This window comes from Carcharodon carcharias, chromosome 12, assembly GCF_017639515.1.
Source record: "Carcharodon carcharias isolate sCarCar2 chromosome 12, sCarCar2.pri, whole genome shotgun sequence".
Taxonomy (NCBI): Eukaryota; Metazoa; Chordata; class Chondrichthyes; order Lamniformes; family Lamnidae; genus Carcharodon; species Carcharodon carcharias.
The window spans coordinates 84,020,104-84,037,982 of record NC_054478.1 but is presented as its reverse complement, the minus strand read 5'-3'; the positions used below and the strand labels follow the sequence as shown (position 1 = coordinate 84,037,982).

Here is a 17,879-nt window from a genome sequence, read left to right as displayed (position 1 = left end):
GCCTTGTCAGTGGCATCCATGTCCCGTGAACAAATTTAAAAATAAAGCTCCTGTGATTTTGACAGGAGCTTACCATATATGTACAGTGGTCATTTATCGGTTCAATGTGCAATGTGCTCCATTGATATCTACTGATTGTCAACCTGGAACAGATGATATGATTTCCTAAGCATTATTGTCTTGACTTGCCAGCTCTAAACAATGAGTATTTTGGCTCTGTAATGCTCAAGCTGGCCTTTAGTAATGGCCTCCAGAATCACATCTACAATGCCTGCATTTCTATGGGTTTTTTAAAATTTATAAACCAAAGTGAAAGGTCAAAGTCCACTATTCACACTAGTGGTTAGATGATGTCTAACTTTGCTTTTAAAAGCCTGAAGACTGTAGGACAAAGGAATGGATGAGGTTGTGATGAGCTCTCCATTTTTGAAGTACTTGGAAAGAGAGTCTTGACATCAACAAAATGAAGCTTTATGTTGGCAAGTAAGCCAGAAAGCTTTTAGTTGAGGCACCAGGCAAAGTCTGATTGTAATGATATCAATTTAAATAGGCAAGAAAAGTTTGATGACAAGTGAGATTGAAGGTATGGTTGCAAGAGAGGAATCAGCTAACTGGAAAGGCCATTTTTTTTACTCCAAGGAATGCAGCATTGATACTGTAGGCACAGCAATAGTTAAATACAATAGGAAGCAACTGTGAGCTCTTAATTGCTCAGGTGAGAAAACAGCCTTTTACTGTTGTATGCAGAAATCACTTGATCATGCTCATTCTTTGAAATTCTACCACCATATGAAAATTTCTCTCCTTGGGTTCCCCACATTTCTTTATCCCAGCTGAGGGAAGAATGTGTTGTATGCTAGCGTAGATTGAGTAAAATGTATAGGGGAAATAATTGAAGTATAGGCAAGATAATGAAAATGCTGGAAACGCTCTGCAAGTCAGGCAGCTTCTCTGAAAAGAGAAATGGTTAACATTTCAAGTTGATTTTATTTTATCAGAGCTGGAAAGTTAGAGATGTAGCAAATTTTAAACAGGTGCAGAGGGAGGGGAGAAGAGGGAAAGTCTGCAATAGGGTGGAAAGCAAGAGAGATTAAATTATAAAAGAGATGTGTGGTTACTTGATTTTCAATGAAAATGTCTTGAGGTATCCTTGGTAATTCTTTTCTTCATTACATTGACCTCATTCTAAACTACCTGTTTGAAAGGAAACTTGAAAGTGGACTTAGAATCTTGTAAAAACAGAGCATTAAAGTTTAAATTTAATATAATGTCAAATAATATTTTTGTGTACTAGACCAAGTTGTTGAGGTGATATGCTCAAACCATCCAATTTAACCTTGTCTTTTTTTTTGATTATTTGGGAATCTAGACACACCTGATTGACCTTGCTTAAAATACTTCAAACCAAAGTACTGAGACTTCCTAATTTCCTTGGTGCACTTAGTATCTGCCAAACGTTGAATGCACAAGCCCTTTAGGGATGCATCTCATTTTCTAAAGCCTAGAGGATTTAGGCACCAATTCCCAAGGGCTAAGACTTAGGAACCCTCAAGTGCAAGATACTGCTGGAATATTATTGGTTGAAATATCTCAATTAAGCTTCCAAACTTCATTAAAGAACCAGGCTGGCAGTTCAATCATCACTACCACCTAGCAATAATGGGGATGTGCCTAGCTCAGGGATCTGACCAGTTAATTTAGTGTGCAGGATCACCTTGTTTTGATCTCACTTTATTAAGTATGTTTTTTTGTTGTCTATTCAACATCAGAGTCTCACTTACTTCCTCCCCCAAACCCCACTCCCAAGAGTCGATTGCAACTGCATATTTGTGCCCTCAATGGGCAAAAGCAAGTATCAAGAACTCCTTGCTTATCCTGATAGGCAGCACCATATGACATAGAATGTATGAGTGCATTGGCATCATTTTCTTGCCCAGATATCAGGCCATCAAACAGTTCTACCATTTGGATCTTTCAGTGAAACGCTCTATTCATAAGATCTGATTTGCCATGGACTGCTGGCAAAATAGTAGTTGCTTTTGTAGACTGTAGTGATTTAGCTCATCTGGCTTGTGGAGTTTCTGCCAGCAAAGAAGTTAAAAAGCAGGACCTTGAAAGTAGTAACCTCTGGATTTCTCCCAGTGATGTATATTAGCAGCAGTAGAAATGGTGAGATAAAGAGGATAAATGTGTGGCTTGATCCAGGAGGGAGAGCTTCAGATTCCTGGGACATTGGGACCAGTTCTGGACCATGAGGCACCAATTCAACAGGGACATGTTGCATCTAAACAGGACTGAGACAACTGTGCTTATGGACAGGTTCATGAGTGTGTTTGGGGAGGGTTTAAACTAAATTGGCAGAGGGATTCACAGCAGCATATAAATGTAGAAAAGAGGAATCGGGTACATAAAGGCGTGAGTATTGAGTATTACTAGAGGAGGACCATATTAGAAGCAGACTAAGAAGAAGAACATGGAGTAGAAAGACAGTTTTACAATAAATATATGTAAATGCATTAAGTGTGGTGAATAAATTTGGTGAGCTCCAAGCACACACAACCTTGAGGGCATTTAATATTGTGACAGTAACTATGGACAAATGTGGCTTAAAAATGGTGAGAACTGAGAGCTTAATGTTGAAATATACAGTGTTCAGAAAAGATGAGGAAGGAAAAAAGGAAGATGGGTGGCAGTACTGCTTAGTGAAGACGTTGTGTTAGAAAGAGAACGAGTAAAGACAATCCATTTGGCTGGAGTTGAGAAGTAAAAGGGAGATGATTGAGCTACTGAGGGTATTCTGCAGGCCTCCAAATAATGTGAGAGAGAGAGATAGACAAGCAAATCTGCAAGGAAATCACACTAATGTGTGAAAACTATAATGTGTTGCTGTTGATTACCCAAATATCAACTGCAATGATGTTAGTATAAAGGGTAAGGAGGGGGAGAAATTTTGGAAGTGCGTTTAAGAGAACTTCTTTGATCAGTATTTTCTCATTGCAACTGGAAAGGAGGCATTGCTAGATCTGGTCCTGAGGAATAAGGTGGGCCAAGTGGACCAAGTGTCTGTGGGGTAACACTTGAGCAAAAGTGATTATTTTGTCATAAGATTTAGATTAACAATGGAGGAGAGCAAGGAAAAACCATCTAAATGGAAAAGACCTAACTTGAAAGGGGTGAGAGGGGATCTAGCCAGGGTAAAATGGAACCAAAGATTGAAGGGAAAAACTAAAGGAACAGTGGGTGACCTTTAAGGCAGAGGTACTGCAGGCACAGGCTAGATGCATTCCAGCAAGAGCAAAAAGTAAGGGAACCAAAGTCAATGCTTCTTGGAAGACGAGAGAGACAGAGAATATGATGAAACAAGGAAAGAGGGTATATCCCTCTCTAATACGCTAATACCACCATTAAATAGCAGAATCACCCCTCCACCTGTGCCTAGCTTTCTGTCCTTCCTAAATGTCACATACTCTTCGATATTCAGGTCCTAATCTATGTCATCCTGCAGCCATGTCTCTATAATGGCTATTAGATCAATATTTATTTCTATTTGCACTATGTCAGTTCATCTGCTTTGTTTCAAATGCTACGTGTATTTAGATACCGAGCCGTTAATTGTGAGGATGATGCCAATTGACCACACCAGGATACAGTTAGGCTAGCAGATTGGGCAGACAAGTGGCAGATGGAATTTAATGCTGAAGAATGTGAGAAATATGGAGAATATAGACTGATTGGCATGGTTCTAAAGAGTGTACAGGAACAGCGGGCCTGGGGCTTCATGACACATGGATCTTTGGAGCTGGTAGAACATATTGAATGAGTAGTTAGCAAAGCATATGGGATCTTGCGCTTCACAAACTGAGGTATTGAACACAAAAACAGGGAAGTTATGTTGAGCCTGTATGAACTCTGGTTAGACCAGAACTAGCATATTCTAAACCAGTTCTGTTCATTACACTTTAGGAAGGTTTTAAGCTTCTTGAGAGAGTGCAGAGAGATATACCAGAATTGTTGTAGGGTTGAAGAACAAAGAAAAGCTGTTTCCTCTAGCTGATGGTACAAAGACTAGGGAATACGGATTTACCATTTTGGGCCATAGCTGCTGGGCGAATGTGAGGAAGAACATTTTCACGCAGTGCTTGGTAATGGCCTGGACCTTGCTGCTGTCAAGGTTAGTGGATGCAGAGATGGTCAATGATTTTTCAAAAGGAAATTGGATAAGCACAAGGGAAATAAACTTGTGGACTACAGGGATAGAATGGGCAAATGGGAATGACTGGTTTGCTCTACAGAGAGCCGGCATGGACTTGATGGGCTGTAATGACCCTATGACACTTTGTTAAATTTTCACGCGAAAGTGTTTTAATCTTATGAAGTTTTTTTTATTTCCTTCACTAGCTTTCAGATGTGCATACTGTTTCTTTCTTAATCCGGCACGGAAAACAAGGCCTCAAGCTCCAAGACTTCCAGATTACAATTTTGAAAAAAGAACACGTTGTGACTCTCAAAGCTCAGTTGGCTCTCAGTCTGCGACACATGATGGTCAACCTGCTAATGGTATGTACTTTTGACAAATCTCTAAATTATAATCAAAGCACATTGCAACATTGACAAATGGGTCACACTGAATGAAGGACATTTTACTCAAAAAAGTATTTAAAAGCTTTGTTATCTGTACAGTTCTGATTGATATCCCTTCCCATTTATACTGAATCTACAGATTCTCTTCCCTCCCCATCTCCCCACCATCCACCACAGCCCCTGCATTCCCCCCCCCCCGCCCCTCCCAAGTCGGTTACAAAATGGCTTTGAGACTTTGCAGATTTGTACCTTCAGATATATATTTTGGAGTAAAGTTTATTGTTTTATGTGAGTCAATGTTTGGTATAATATTTGATTTTGCTTTTCTTTTAATCTGAAGATGACAATATAGTTTTAGGGAACAGAGCTCAGGCTACTGAAGAATGCAGTGGGCCAGACCTTGCTGCAATGGGGCTTTTTTTCCTTCATCCTTCAGCTTGATTTTCTTTTACACATAACCTGCTAGAAATGCAAGCTAATAACGAGACAAAGGGTAACAGTACATGTAGGACCTTAGAGAATGGTGGGACCAAATGTGCATCCCCTTAGCCAATGAGATTTAAGCATTGAGAAAGATACAGGAGTAATGGAGAAGGAGGGTGCATTCGAGACAAATCAGGTACAGAGAGAACTAGTGAGGGAAAGAAATAATGGGATAAGAGAAAAAAGTAGACAAAGGAAAAGTAGGGAAAGATGTGATTTAAAGTTTGACATTTTAAAAATCTGAACAATTTACTATATGCAGAAATAAGATTCAGCTTAAATTGTCCCTTGATGAGCCTAGGATGTTGATTAGAATTGCATTAACAATGATCAGGGTGTCAAAAAAAAGTATTTACCCAGTTAAGTTCTAGCCCAAGCTTTCTGTAGTGAGTTTAGCAGGCAATTAATTTGAAAATCCACAAAACTCTTACAAATAACAGGGTAACTCAGGACAGGATGCCGTTTGTGCAAAGCAAACAGCAGAAATCAACTAGCAAGTTCTGGCGATCGAGCAAGAATTACAAATATGCTTTGGAAGTGGAATAAGTGGTTGGGGTGGAGTAGTTGGGGAGGAGTTCAGGGGAAGAGTAGAGAGAAGCATCTCTAGCAATCATGTAAATAATTGAAGAAAAAGAATTTTAGAATTTAAAAAGTTGGAATTGAGGGTAAGGAAATAAAGCTACTTGCATTTTGTACATTTTTAAAAAGATAAGTAAATTTTATTACAAGCATTTTATATCCACAAAAAAAATATACATTTTAGTATCCGTTAGTATTTTTGACAGATTATGTACTGGATACACTTGCTACATTACAATGATGGGTGTGCAACAGTCATATTTAAGCTGCAATAAAACTGTGATGGAAGCTGCAACTGTTTAGAAGTTTTAATTCTTATGGCTCATTTAGACTGGCTATGTTTTTTATATTCTAGAACAAAGTGAGGAAGCCCAAGGTCAAAATGTTGCATCTCTTCACAATAGCAACCAAGTTGAAACTGGTGAAGAAGAACCTACTCCAGTGGAGGCTGATCTAAGAGATGACAAAGAAATGGAACATGAGGAGCAACCAAACGAAAATGCAGATGATATTGGAATGAGTAAAGATGAAGAGTCTCCTGTGGGAGATTGAATAGCAAAGTTTCCTACAACTCAGCAAGTAGCGAGAGCTTTAATATATTTCCCAAAACAGTGTACCAATTGGTTCTGCCAGATGACCAATGCAATGGATTAACTGATTAGGTTAAAATTTGAAAGGTTTAACTCTTATCAGCATTAATATAACAATATACCAATCTTTTTGTTTCTAAAGAAAAAAATCTAGATTTGCTGTATGTTTTTGTTTGTTTGTGATAAATCTGCAAATTGCCAGTGATATTAAATAGCAAAGGCTGCTTTATCAGTTGTCAGGTCACAATGCCCTTTGGTTTTCAGATGTACTGTATTTATAAAATTGAAGGATTAAAATCCAATAGCTAAATATTTAAAATGGGTTGACCCTTTAACCTTCTTTCAGAGATGTGCTTGGCTAGAGGTCTTTTTCTATATTTTAAAGACTGTTTAATTTATAATGCTTTAAAGTCTTGAAAGGTTGAAACTGGATTAGGAAAAAATCATTTAATGGAAAATACATTACCTTGGCTATGATATGTGTTATAAAACTTGATGTTTACTGTCAGAAATGCAAAATTAGCTTTTATATTTTTAAGCCTGGAACTTTTGGATAGTAGGTTTACCCAGTCCTTTGTATATTTAATATTTAAAAACTGTTCATTTGGATAATGTGCTTTCTTTGTCTGTGGGTGATGAATTTGCATGCTGTTGTAGAGGAGATTTTTCTACTAAGTTTACATGAAAAGCTATTGTGTTATAGGGACTAATATAATAGTCCATGGATACCCCTGGTACTTTATGGTGGGCTTATGTGCTTTAGAAGTTTTGGAAATTAAATAAATTGTAATTACCATGTTTACATCAACCAAGCGCTTTATATAGAATACTGAAATTTTACTTCACCCCATATAAAAAAATCAGAATTGGAATGCTTTAGAAAAAAAAAAATCTTGTCCCTTTCACGCACTTTTTCAATTAATGCTCAAACACAAAGATGATTCGATGCTCTAACAACCAAGGCACAATTTTAATGTGCATTATTCCACCTTGGTTAAAAAATGAACTTTATTCCCCAAACCTGAAGTTGCAGTTTACCATTGGAGTACATTTGTATGAATGACCACTGCTCGACACTAAATAATGATGTATATTTAGTTTCTGATAAGGCAGTATTTCTCGAATAAATTTTTAAAATAAGCGCTTCAGTAAAGCTACGCTTCATTTCAGTGATTGACTGTTGAGTTCTGTACCAGGATACACTGATTCTAATCCCAATTTTGATTTGCATGTGTTTGAGGGTTTCATAAATTACAAATGTTGTTTTGTTCAGTGATAAGTTTGTGAGGAAAAGAATATGTTTTCATTCTTGTGTAATAATGTGTCCATGGAATTGCCGTTGGTCCAACCCATGCTGTGATGCAACCCAAGCAGGCAGCAGTTGACAGTTTTCAGGACCTACAAAAGTATTTTTTGAGGAGCAAGGCACAAGGCCAATATATTTATTGCAGAATGTTTCAAACCTACGTCCAGTAGGAGGGCTGAGATAAACCTAGTTCAATAAATGAATATAATCAAGGTGATCATATATACCATTTAAAAGCTGTGATATTGGGCAATAATAATCTGCCACAGAGAAAATTGTATAATAAACTGTTTTCTGTGTACATGATTAAAATCTTGCTGTGGTATTTTTTCACTTTTTAAAGAACTTTACTTACTGCAGATGTTCCCTCTGGTCTACTATGCATGCACAAATAATGTATCTAAAGCAATCTGGGAATATAATTAGAACGACTTGGGATTTCCCATGTGGAATTGTATTTCCTCAGGATCTGGAACTTATTATCTCTGTTTTATTCATGTTTTTATAAATGGTTTATTTTATTTTGACCCTCTAGTATCTCTTGCTCACATAGGCAAGTGCTTAAAGATTTCTTGGTAAGTAAGCTCCCTTTTGTGCTAGGCATGGAAATAATGACTTTGCTAAGAGCCCAAATTACTTTTGAAAGGTCATAATTAAGCATATTGTTTTTCTTGTTTTAGTTCTTGTTGTATTTCCCAAAATGGGTGTTTTAATGGGACTATTCTTTGAAACCCAGATATACTGACATTGTATATAAAGTTTAAATTATAGGTTTTCATGAATGCTTCACAGAAGAATAGCTTCCGTAGGTCTATATGAATATATCTTCCCAACTTCTTTTATTTGTTTCTCAAGTTTCTTAATGCAGCCAGTACCAGAAAAAACATGCTAAACAAATTGGTGTTGGTTTATTTTAAACATGCCTTTTGTAATTCACTACATTTTATTTTCTCTAAATTTTGGTGAATTTTTGCACTTGATGAAATGAGGAGTTTGAATGCTGAGTAATGGAATGCTTTCCTCCTTTGCTCCCCTTCTCCATTCATTCACTTACCAATTCTCCAAAATTTTGGTTCAGCTATGTTTGTATTAGGGACTTCTCTAATCAGGTATAGCACAGGCTAGAAGTAACATGCCTGTGTTCTGACCTGTCAATGAAACAGCATCCCGCCTTAGTACACCAACATCCTTAGCACCATGAGCAAACCTCTCAATTTTGTGCAGAATTATGGCAGTTTGAGCAAAGGAGATGCTGCCTTGTTTATTCTTTGTTTCGTTCTCCAGTAACTGGTGAGTGTTGCTCTTTTGTCTCCAAGCTAGGAGACCATGTAACTTGCTATTACTTTATTAAATTAGCAACTAATTAGCTAATCAAATAAGGTTAGAACAACATGGCAGGGTAGGTGGTGTGCCATGACTGCAAAATGTGGAGTTTGTGGAGCGCATTGCAGCTCCGGAGAACCATCTCTACAGTAAGTGTCTTGCTTGAACAACTTCAGCTCCGAGTTGCTAAGCTAGACTCCAAATTGCAGATGTTGGGAGCATCAGGGAGAGGGAGAGTTAACTGGAGTTGCATGAGGCAGCCACACTCCCCTTAGGTTGAGTAGAACTTTAGAATTGGTCAATGGTCAGGGACAGGAGAGCGTGACCACAACTAAAACAGGTGTGGGGATAGATGATGAAAGAGCCTCAGCCCTTGACTGACCAACAGGTCCAAGGTACTTGCTATCTGTGTGGATGAGAACAAGGACTGCAGGGTGGATGAGCATACTGACCATGGTGCAGGATGCCATTCATGTTGCATGCCATGAACAGCAATGTGGTAGTGATAGGGGACAGTATATTCAAGGGGGAGGGATACTGTCCTGAGCCATGACCAGAAATACCAAAGGTTATGTTGCCTGCCCTTTAGCAGGGTGAAGGACGTCTCGGGTTGGAGGCAACTTTGGAGGGCGGGGAGGGGCCAGATTCAGTTTTTGTGGTCCATGTAGGAATTAACAACGTAGGTAGAGCTAGGAATGATCTGTTTAGAGAGTTTTGAGGAAATAGGGCCCAGATTAAAATTCAGTACCTCAAAGGTAATTATCTCGGGATTGCTACCCGAACCACGTGCCAACTTAGTATTGGGTCAAGTAGGTAGAGAATTAAATGTGTGGCTCAGAGTGATATTAAATAAAAGAGTTTTGATTCATGAGGCACTGGCTCTAGTACTCTAGAAAGAGTGATCTATTCCATAGGGGCAGGCTTCACTTAAACGGGACTGGGATTTGTGTTCTGGTGAATTGTGTAACTCAGGCTGTGACCCGAGCAAAATTGAAGTCAATCGGAATCGGGTGAAAACTTTCCACTGGCTGGAGTCATATGTATCACAAAGGAAGATGTTTGTGGTTGTTGGTGACCAATCATCTCAGCCCCAGTGCATCATTGCAGGAGTTCCTTCGAGTTGTGCCCCAGATCCAACCAACTTCAGCTGCTTTATCAATGACCGTTCTCCAACATAAGAACAGCAATAGGGATGTTCTCCAATGATTGCAGAGTTCAGTACCATTTGTAGCTCCTCAGACAATGCATGCAACGTGTAGCAAGACCTGGATAGCATTCAGGCTTGAACGTATAAGTGGAAATAACATTTGTACCACACAGCTGTCAGGAAATGACCATCTCCAACAAAAGAGAGTCTGACAACCTCTCCTTAATATTCAATGGCATTACCATTATTTGATTAACTCATCACCAAAATCCTGAGGGTCTCTGTTGACTAGAAACCCAACCGGACTAGCTGCATGAATATTGTGGTTACAAGTGCAGATCAGGGGCTGGGAATTTTGTGGTGAGTGACTCACCACCTGCCTGTCCGATACTTTTTTATTATCTACTAGGCACAAATCAGGAGTTTGGAATGCTCTCCACTTGTCTGGATGAGTGCAGCTCCACCAATTCTCAGTCAACACTATCCAGGACAAAGCATCACCCTTGATTGATATCCCTTTCAATGAGTTAAAACTACCTTCACTATTGGTGCACAGTGTCTACAACTTGTGCCATCGGCAACTCACTGAGGCTACTTTCACAGCACCTCCAACATGTAACGTAGACTAGGGCAGAAAGTGCATGGAAACACCACCACCTGCAAGTTCCTCTCTAAGTCACACTCCACCCTGACTCTTGCTCCTTCACCTGTCTGTAGCCTTTGACACAGTTGACCACCTTCCCCCAGTGAGTGTCCATTGTCATCCAGCTGGGTGGGACTGCTCTCACCTGGATCCATTCTTATTCACTTAATTATAGTCAGCGTATCATTTGGAATGGCTGCTCAACCTGCTCCCAATTGCTATCCTTGGCCGCTTTCTATTTCTCCTCTACGTACTATCCCTTGGCAACATCATCTGATATCATAGCATTCATTTTTACATGTACACTGATACCCATCTTTATCACTTCCACCTTTCTTGATTCCTTTTCTGTTGCTAAATTATGGGACTGCTTATTCAATGTCCCCTACTGGATGGGTAAATTTCCACCAATTTAATATTAAGGTAATAAAAGCTTATATTATTAGTCCCTACGCTAAACTCCATTCTATAGATACATAACATAAGAAATAGGAGCAGGAGTAGGTCATTCGGCCCCTCAAGCCTGCTTTGCCATTCAATAAGATCATGGCCTCAACTCTGCTTTACTGGCTGCCCCCCCCACCCCCCGCCCCCCCCCCCCACAATCCTTGATTCCTTTGTTGTTGAAAAGACTGTAACTCAGTCTTGAATCTATTTAATGACGCATCTTCTACAGCTCTCTGGGGTAGAGAATTCCAAAGATTAATGGCCCTCTGAGAGATAAAATTCCCCCTCATCTCCATCTTAAATGGGAGACCCTCTATGGGGAAGCTGTCTCTCCGAGTTCTAAATTCCCCTGTGAGGAGGAAATCCTCTCAGCATCTACCCTGTCAAGCCCCCTCAGAACTTTATATGTTTCAATAAGACCCCCTCTCAATGAGTATAGGCACAACCTGCTCAACCTTTCTTCATAAACCAGCCCTTTCACCTCAGGAATCAGCCTGGTGAATCTTTTTTGAACTGCTTCCAATGCAAGTACATCCCCCCCCCCTTAAGTAAGGAGATATGCAGTACTCTAGGTTTGGTCTCACTAATGCACTGTACAGCTGTAACGAGACTTTCCTACTTTTATACTGAATCCACCCGTGCAATAAAGGCCAACATTCCACTTGTCTTCCTAATTATTTGCATTACGTGCATACTAATATTTTGTGATTCATGTTTCAGGACACCCAGATCCTTCTGTATTGCAGCATTCTGCAGTCTCTCTCCATTTAAATAATATTCTGCTTTTCTATTCCTACCAAATTGGATAACCTCACATTTTCTCACATTATACTCCATCTTCCAAATTCTTGCCTATTCACTCAACCTATCTATATCTCTGCAGACTTTTTGTGACCTCACAACTTGCTTTCCTACCTATTTTTGTATTGTCAGCAAATTTGGCTACAGTATACTCTGCCCTGTCATCCAATTCATTAATATAGATTGTGAATAATTGAGGCCTCAGCATTGATCTCCGTGACACTCCATGCAGCTTGCCAACCTGAAAATGACCCTCTTATCCTCCCTCTGTTTCCTGTTAGTTAGCCAATCCCCTATGTATGATAATATATTACCCCAAAACCATAAGCTTTTGTAATCTTTGTGACACCTTATTGAATGCCTTTTGGAAATCCAAATATGCTACATCCTCAAAAAAACTCTCATAAATATGTCAAACATGATTCATCTTTCACAAAACCATGGTGACTCTGCTTGATTGTGTTATGATTTTCTAAGTGTCTTGCTGCTACTTCCTTGATAATGTATTACAGCATTTTTCCAGTGATAGATGTTAGGCTAGCTGGTCTATAGTTTCCTACTTTGTATGCCCTCTTTGCTTGAATAGGTGTATTATATTTGTGTTTTCCAATCCACTGGGACCTTTTCAGAATTGAGGGAATTTTGGAAGATTAGAACCAATGCATCCACTATCTCTGTTGATACTTCTTTCCAGGATGCAGGTCATTGGATCCTAGGGACTTGTCAGTCCCATTAGTTTCCTGGTACGTTTTCTCTAGTGATAGCGATTATTTTAGGTTTGTCCCTCTCCTTTGCCCTTTGATTTTCTACCATTCTTGAGATGTTTTTAGTGTCTTCTACCATGGTGACAGATACTGTATAAAATATTTGTTCAAGGTTTCTGCCATTTCCTTGTTTCCCCTTATTAATTCCCTGGTCTCATCCTCTAAAGGGCCAAGGTTTACTTTAACTGATCTTTTCCTTTTTTTATAGACTTGCAGAAGTTTTTATTGTCTGCTGTTGTATTATCTGTTAATTCTCAATATTTTAATGACTCCCTCTTTTTTAGTCATCCTTTGCTGGTTTCTAAAAATTTTCCCAATCTTCTGCCCTACCACTAACCTTCACAGAATTGTGTGACTTTTATTTCAATTTGATACAAACCTTATCTTCCTTAGTTAGCCATGAATAGTTCATGCTTCTCATAGATTCATTCTTTCTCAATGGAGCATATTTTTGTTGAGAATAATGAAATGTCTTCATTAATGTCTCCCACTGCTTATCTACCGTTTTACCCTCTAATGTATTTTCAGTCTATTTCAGCCAACTGTATCTTCATATGTTTGTAATTGTCTTTACTTAAGTTTAAGACACTGGTTTCAGACCCAAGTTTCTCACCCTGAAACGGAATGTGAAATTCTATCATGTTATGATCACTTTTCCCTAGAGGCTCCATTACTATGAGATGATTAATTAACCTTGCCTCATATTCACATCACCAGGTCAAAAATAGCCTGTTCCCTGGTTGGTTCCACAATGTATTGTTCTAAGAAACTGTCCTGAATGCACTCTATGAACTCAACCTCAAGCCTACCTTGCCAACCTAATTTGTTCAATCTATATGAAGATTACAACCACACATAATTATTGCCTTACCTTTCTCATAAACCCACATTATTTCTTGATTTATGCTCTGTCGTACAGTGCAACTGCTTTTAGGGGCCCAATGAACTACTTCCACCAATGACTTATTTCCTTTGCTATTTCTTATCTCCATGCAAAGTGATTCTACATTTGACCTTCTGAACCAAGATCATTTCTCATTACTAAACTGATCTTATCTTTTATTAACAGAACTACCCCTCTTCCTTTCTTGCTATCCTTTTGAAATGTCAAACATTGAAATTCAAATCCCATCCTTGATCATCTTGCAACCATCTAATGACTATCATATTAAATCCATCTATTTCTATTTGTGCTATCAATTCATCTATTTTATTTGAATGCTGTGACCATTCAGATAAAGAGCTTTAATTCTGTCTTTTTATCATTTTCCCTACTCTGACTCTAATTGCTAGTGCACTCTTAAGTTTGCATGCTCTGTCCCTTCCTGTCACATTCTGGTTATCATTACCCATATTGTTTCCCTGCACTATTGCCTTGTCTTTTCTCTTTAACCTTTCTAAATTTCCTTTCACATGAACCCTTCCCCCCATTATTTGGGTTTAAAACCCTCTCTGAAGTCCTAATTATTTGATTCACTAGGATACTGGCCCCAGCTTGGTTCCAGCGAAGCCCATCCCAGTGGAACAGCTCCTTTTTTCCCCTGTGCTGATGCCAGTGCCCCATGAATTAAAACCCATTTATCACACACCAGTATTTGAGAAGACATTCAACTCTCTGTTCCTATTTACCATATGCGAATTTGATTGTGACTCAGGTAGTAATTAAGATTATTTTCATTTGTTTTGATTATTCTTTCATGGGATGTTGGCATTGCTGCCTAGGCTAACATTTATTGCTCATTCCATTCTCACATTTGTGGTTCTGCTTTTTAATTTAGCCTCTAGCTGCTCATGCTACCTTAGCAGAACCTCTTTCTCAATCCTACTTATGTTGTTGGTATCCAGGTGGACCACGACAATTGGATCCTTCCCCTCCCACTTCAAGTTCCTCTCCAGTCCATGCCCTTAAAAATGGCACTGGACAAGCAACACACCCTTTGGGACTCACGCTGTTGGCTGCAGAGGGCAGTGTCTGTCTCCCTAACTATGCTATCCTGTAGTAATAATTTTCGTTGTATTCCGTGAATGCCCATGTATATTATGGTGCTATGGTGAGTTTGCTGATCCCCCCCACCCCCCCACTCTACAGCCTCTGCTCTCATCTACATAGGCTGGAAGAACTTGCACCTGTTGGACAAGCGCAAGGGCTGAGGCTCCTCCATAATCTCTCCCCATGACCTCCACAATCTCTCCCCATGACCTCTACAATCGCTTCCCCATGACCTCCACAATCTCTCCTCCAAGGGCTCCCACAATCTGTTCCCCCTGACCTCTATGATCTCTTTCCCCTGACCTTCACACCATGATATTTCCCCCACAACCTCCACAATCACCGCCCCCCCATAATCTCCCCTGCCCCATCTCCCTTTTAACCTCATACTCCCCGTCACGCCCCCCAGCTCATATTCTCCCCTCTCCCGGTTCAAGTTCAACCCCCTCCCAGTTCTCAGCATCCTCTCCCAGCTCTCCGCCACCCCCTCCCAGCACACGTCCACCCTTTCATAGCTCTCCTTCATCCCCCAGCTCTCCGACATCCCTCCAAGCTCTCCACCGCCCTTTTCCAGTTTGCCACCCCCTCCCACCTCTCCATTGCCCCTTCCCAGCACCGCCCCCCCCCCCCCCAAGCTCTCCACCATCCCTGCCCAAGCGGAGTTGATAAAGGGGAACTGGTAGATTCAGTGTACTTGGATTTCCAGTAGGCATTTGATAAGATGCCACACTAAAAAGTTAATGCACAAAATAGGAGATCACAGTATTGGGGATAATGTATTAACATGGATTAAGGATTGGTTAACACACAGAAGACAGAGTCAGGATTAATGGGGCTTTTTCAGGTTGGAAAGACGTAACTAGTGGAGTGCCACAAGGATCAATCCTAGGGCCTCAATTATTTACTACCTGTATTAGTGACTTGGAAGAGGGGGCAGAGTGTAATGTATCCAAATTTGCTGATGATACAAAAATAAGTAGGAGGGCATGTTGTGATGAGGAAATAAGGAATCTGCAAAGGGATGTAGATAGGTTGAGTGAGTGGGAGAAAACTTGGCAGATGGAGTTTAATGTAGGAAAGTATGAGGTCATGCACTTTAGTGGGAAGAATCAAAAGGCAGACTATTATTTAAATGGAAAGAGACTCCAAAAAAGTGCAGCACAGAGGGATCTGGGTGTTCCTGTGTATGAAACACAAAAAGTTAGCATGCAGGTGTAGCAAGTAATTAAGAAGGCAAATGGAATTTTGGCCTGTATTGCTAGGGGGTTGGAGTTAAAAATAGGGAAGTCTTGTTATGACTGTACAGGATTTTGGTGAGGCTGCACCTGGAGTACTGTGTACAGTTTTGGTCCTTGTATTTAAGGAAGGATATACTGGCATTGGAGGCAGTTCAAAAGAGATTCACTAGGTTGATTCCTGGGATGAAGGGGTTGACATATCAAGAATGGCTAAATAGGTTAGGTCTTTATTCATTAGAGTTTAGAAGGATGAGGGGTGACCTTACTGAAACATACAAGATTCTAAGGGGGCTTGACAGGGTAAATGTTGAGAAGATGTTTCCACTAGTGGGGGAATCTCGAACTAAGGGACATGGTTTCAGAATAAGGGGACACTCATTTAAAACTGAGATATGAAAGAATTTGTTCTCTGAGAGTAGTGAATGTCTGGAATTCTAGATCACTGAAAGTATTTAAAGAGGAGGTGGATAGATTTTTGAAATATCGGGGAGTTGAGGGCTATGAGGAGCTGGCACAAAAGAGGAGTTGAGGCCTGGGGCAGATCAGCCATGATATTGAATGGCAGGGCAGGCTTGAGGGGCTGAATGGCCTACTCCTCCTATTTCTTATGTTCTGATGTAAGCCTCCACCATCCCCTCCCACCTCTTCAGCCCCTCCCACTTCTTCACCATCCCCTTCCACCTCTTCACCAGCCCCTCCCACACCACCACCACCTCCTCCCACACCTGCACCACCCCCCCTTCTCAGCTCTCGACCAGCCTCTCCCAAACTTTCTCCACTCCCAACTTTCCTTCATAACCCCCTCACAATCTCTGTTCCTCACTCCCACTGCCTTGCACCTTCTCCGCAAGATAGAAATTAACAGAAGGATAAGCACAAAAATTCCTGCTTTGCAGTCCTGTACTGCTTCATCTTGTTTCTGTAATAAGATTCTCTTCCATGTTCCTACAACTTCACTTCTTCCATATCTTTTTAACTTATATTATTTATAGCCCTTTTTTCAATTTATGCTTATATGCTGACCCCAAACTCCTTCTAAATGGGCCTATGTAAGTGAGTCAAGTCATAAATCAATGTTTTCAGGTCGAGTAACTACTGGTGTCTTTGGTTTGCTTTGATAGACTGTAGGGAAAACCTTAATATTATCAACGTTTTACAGTAACACTTTTTGAACTGAAAAGCCTACTAACAATGCTTTGTATTTTAGGATCGCTATTGATAAATCTTCATTTATGTTGACAAGTGTCTCTGATATTACACTGTAATTTTTTGCCACAACGCTTCTTCGTAAATTTAGTATTTGCTCTAATATATTTCCACATATATTTAAGGTAATTTTTGAAAATGCACTGTTGACAAATTTTAGTTTTTGTATTAAAGATATGGTGCCCTGATTTTTATAATTGTATTTTAAACTCTTTGTAGCTTCCTACATTTTGTGTGACCTGTTTCAGCTTAGTTGCAATGCATTCCTTTTTAGCTTCCAAATGTTGTTGGTTTCCTGTTTTAAGATATGTTAAATATAACCAATAATACTCAATATCACCTACCCAATTTACTTAAGGCAAGTACAAGAGTGCCTAAATTCTATTCCCTTAGAAAAAACCTAGTTTAGAAGAAGAGGAAGTGATCTTATTGGAACAAATAAGATCCTGAGGGGATTTGATAGGGTAGATACCAGATGTTTCCACTTCCGGGAGAGAATAGAACCAGGGGACGTAGTTCAGGAATAAGAGGTCTACCATTTAAGATGAAGATGAGGAGAATCTCTTTTCTCTCAAAGGGCCATTAGTATGTGGAATTCTCTTCCCCAGAAAGCAATGGCAGCTGGTCATTAAATTTATTCAAGGCAGAGTTAGACAGGTTTTTGATAGACAAGGGAGTCGAGGGTAATGAGGGGGCAGACAGCAAAGTGGAGTTGAGACACAACCAGATAAGCCATGGGGAAGAATTTTCGGGCCAGCGACGGGGGTGGAGCCTGCTCGGC

General features: G+C 39.9%; 1 protein-coding gene across 2 annotated transcripts in view; it reads left to right on the top strand.

The window, feature by feature from the left end:
• The window catches only part of lnpk (lunapark, ER junction formation factor), a 106,855-nt gene extending 99,010 nt beyond the window's left edge, over nucleotides 1–7,845 (top strand). For both annotated transcript variants that reach the window (XM_041201456.1, XM_041201457.1), the window contains exons 12-13: nucleotides 4,399–4,557; nucleotides 5,999–7,845. In XM_041201456.1, the coding sequence (XP_041057390.1) occupies nucleotides 4,399–4,557; nucleotides 5,999–6,195 (356 nt within the window). In that variant the 3' untranslated portion in view covers nucleotides 6,196–7,845. The remainder of the gene's footprint in view (nucleotides 1–4,398; nucleotides 4,558–5,998) is intronic.
• Nucleotides 7,846–17,879: the final 10,034 nt, after the last annotated feature.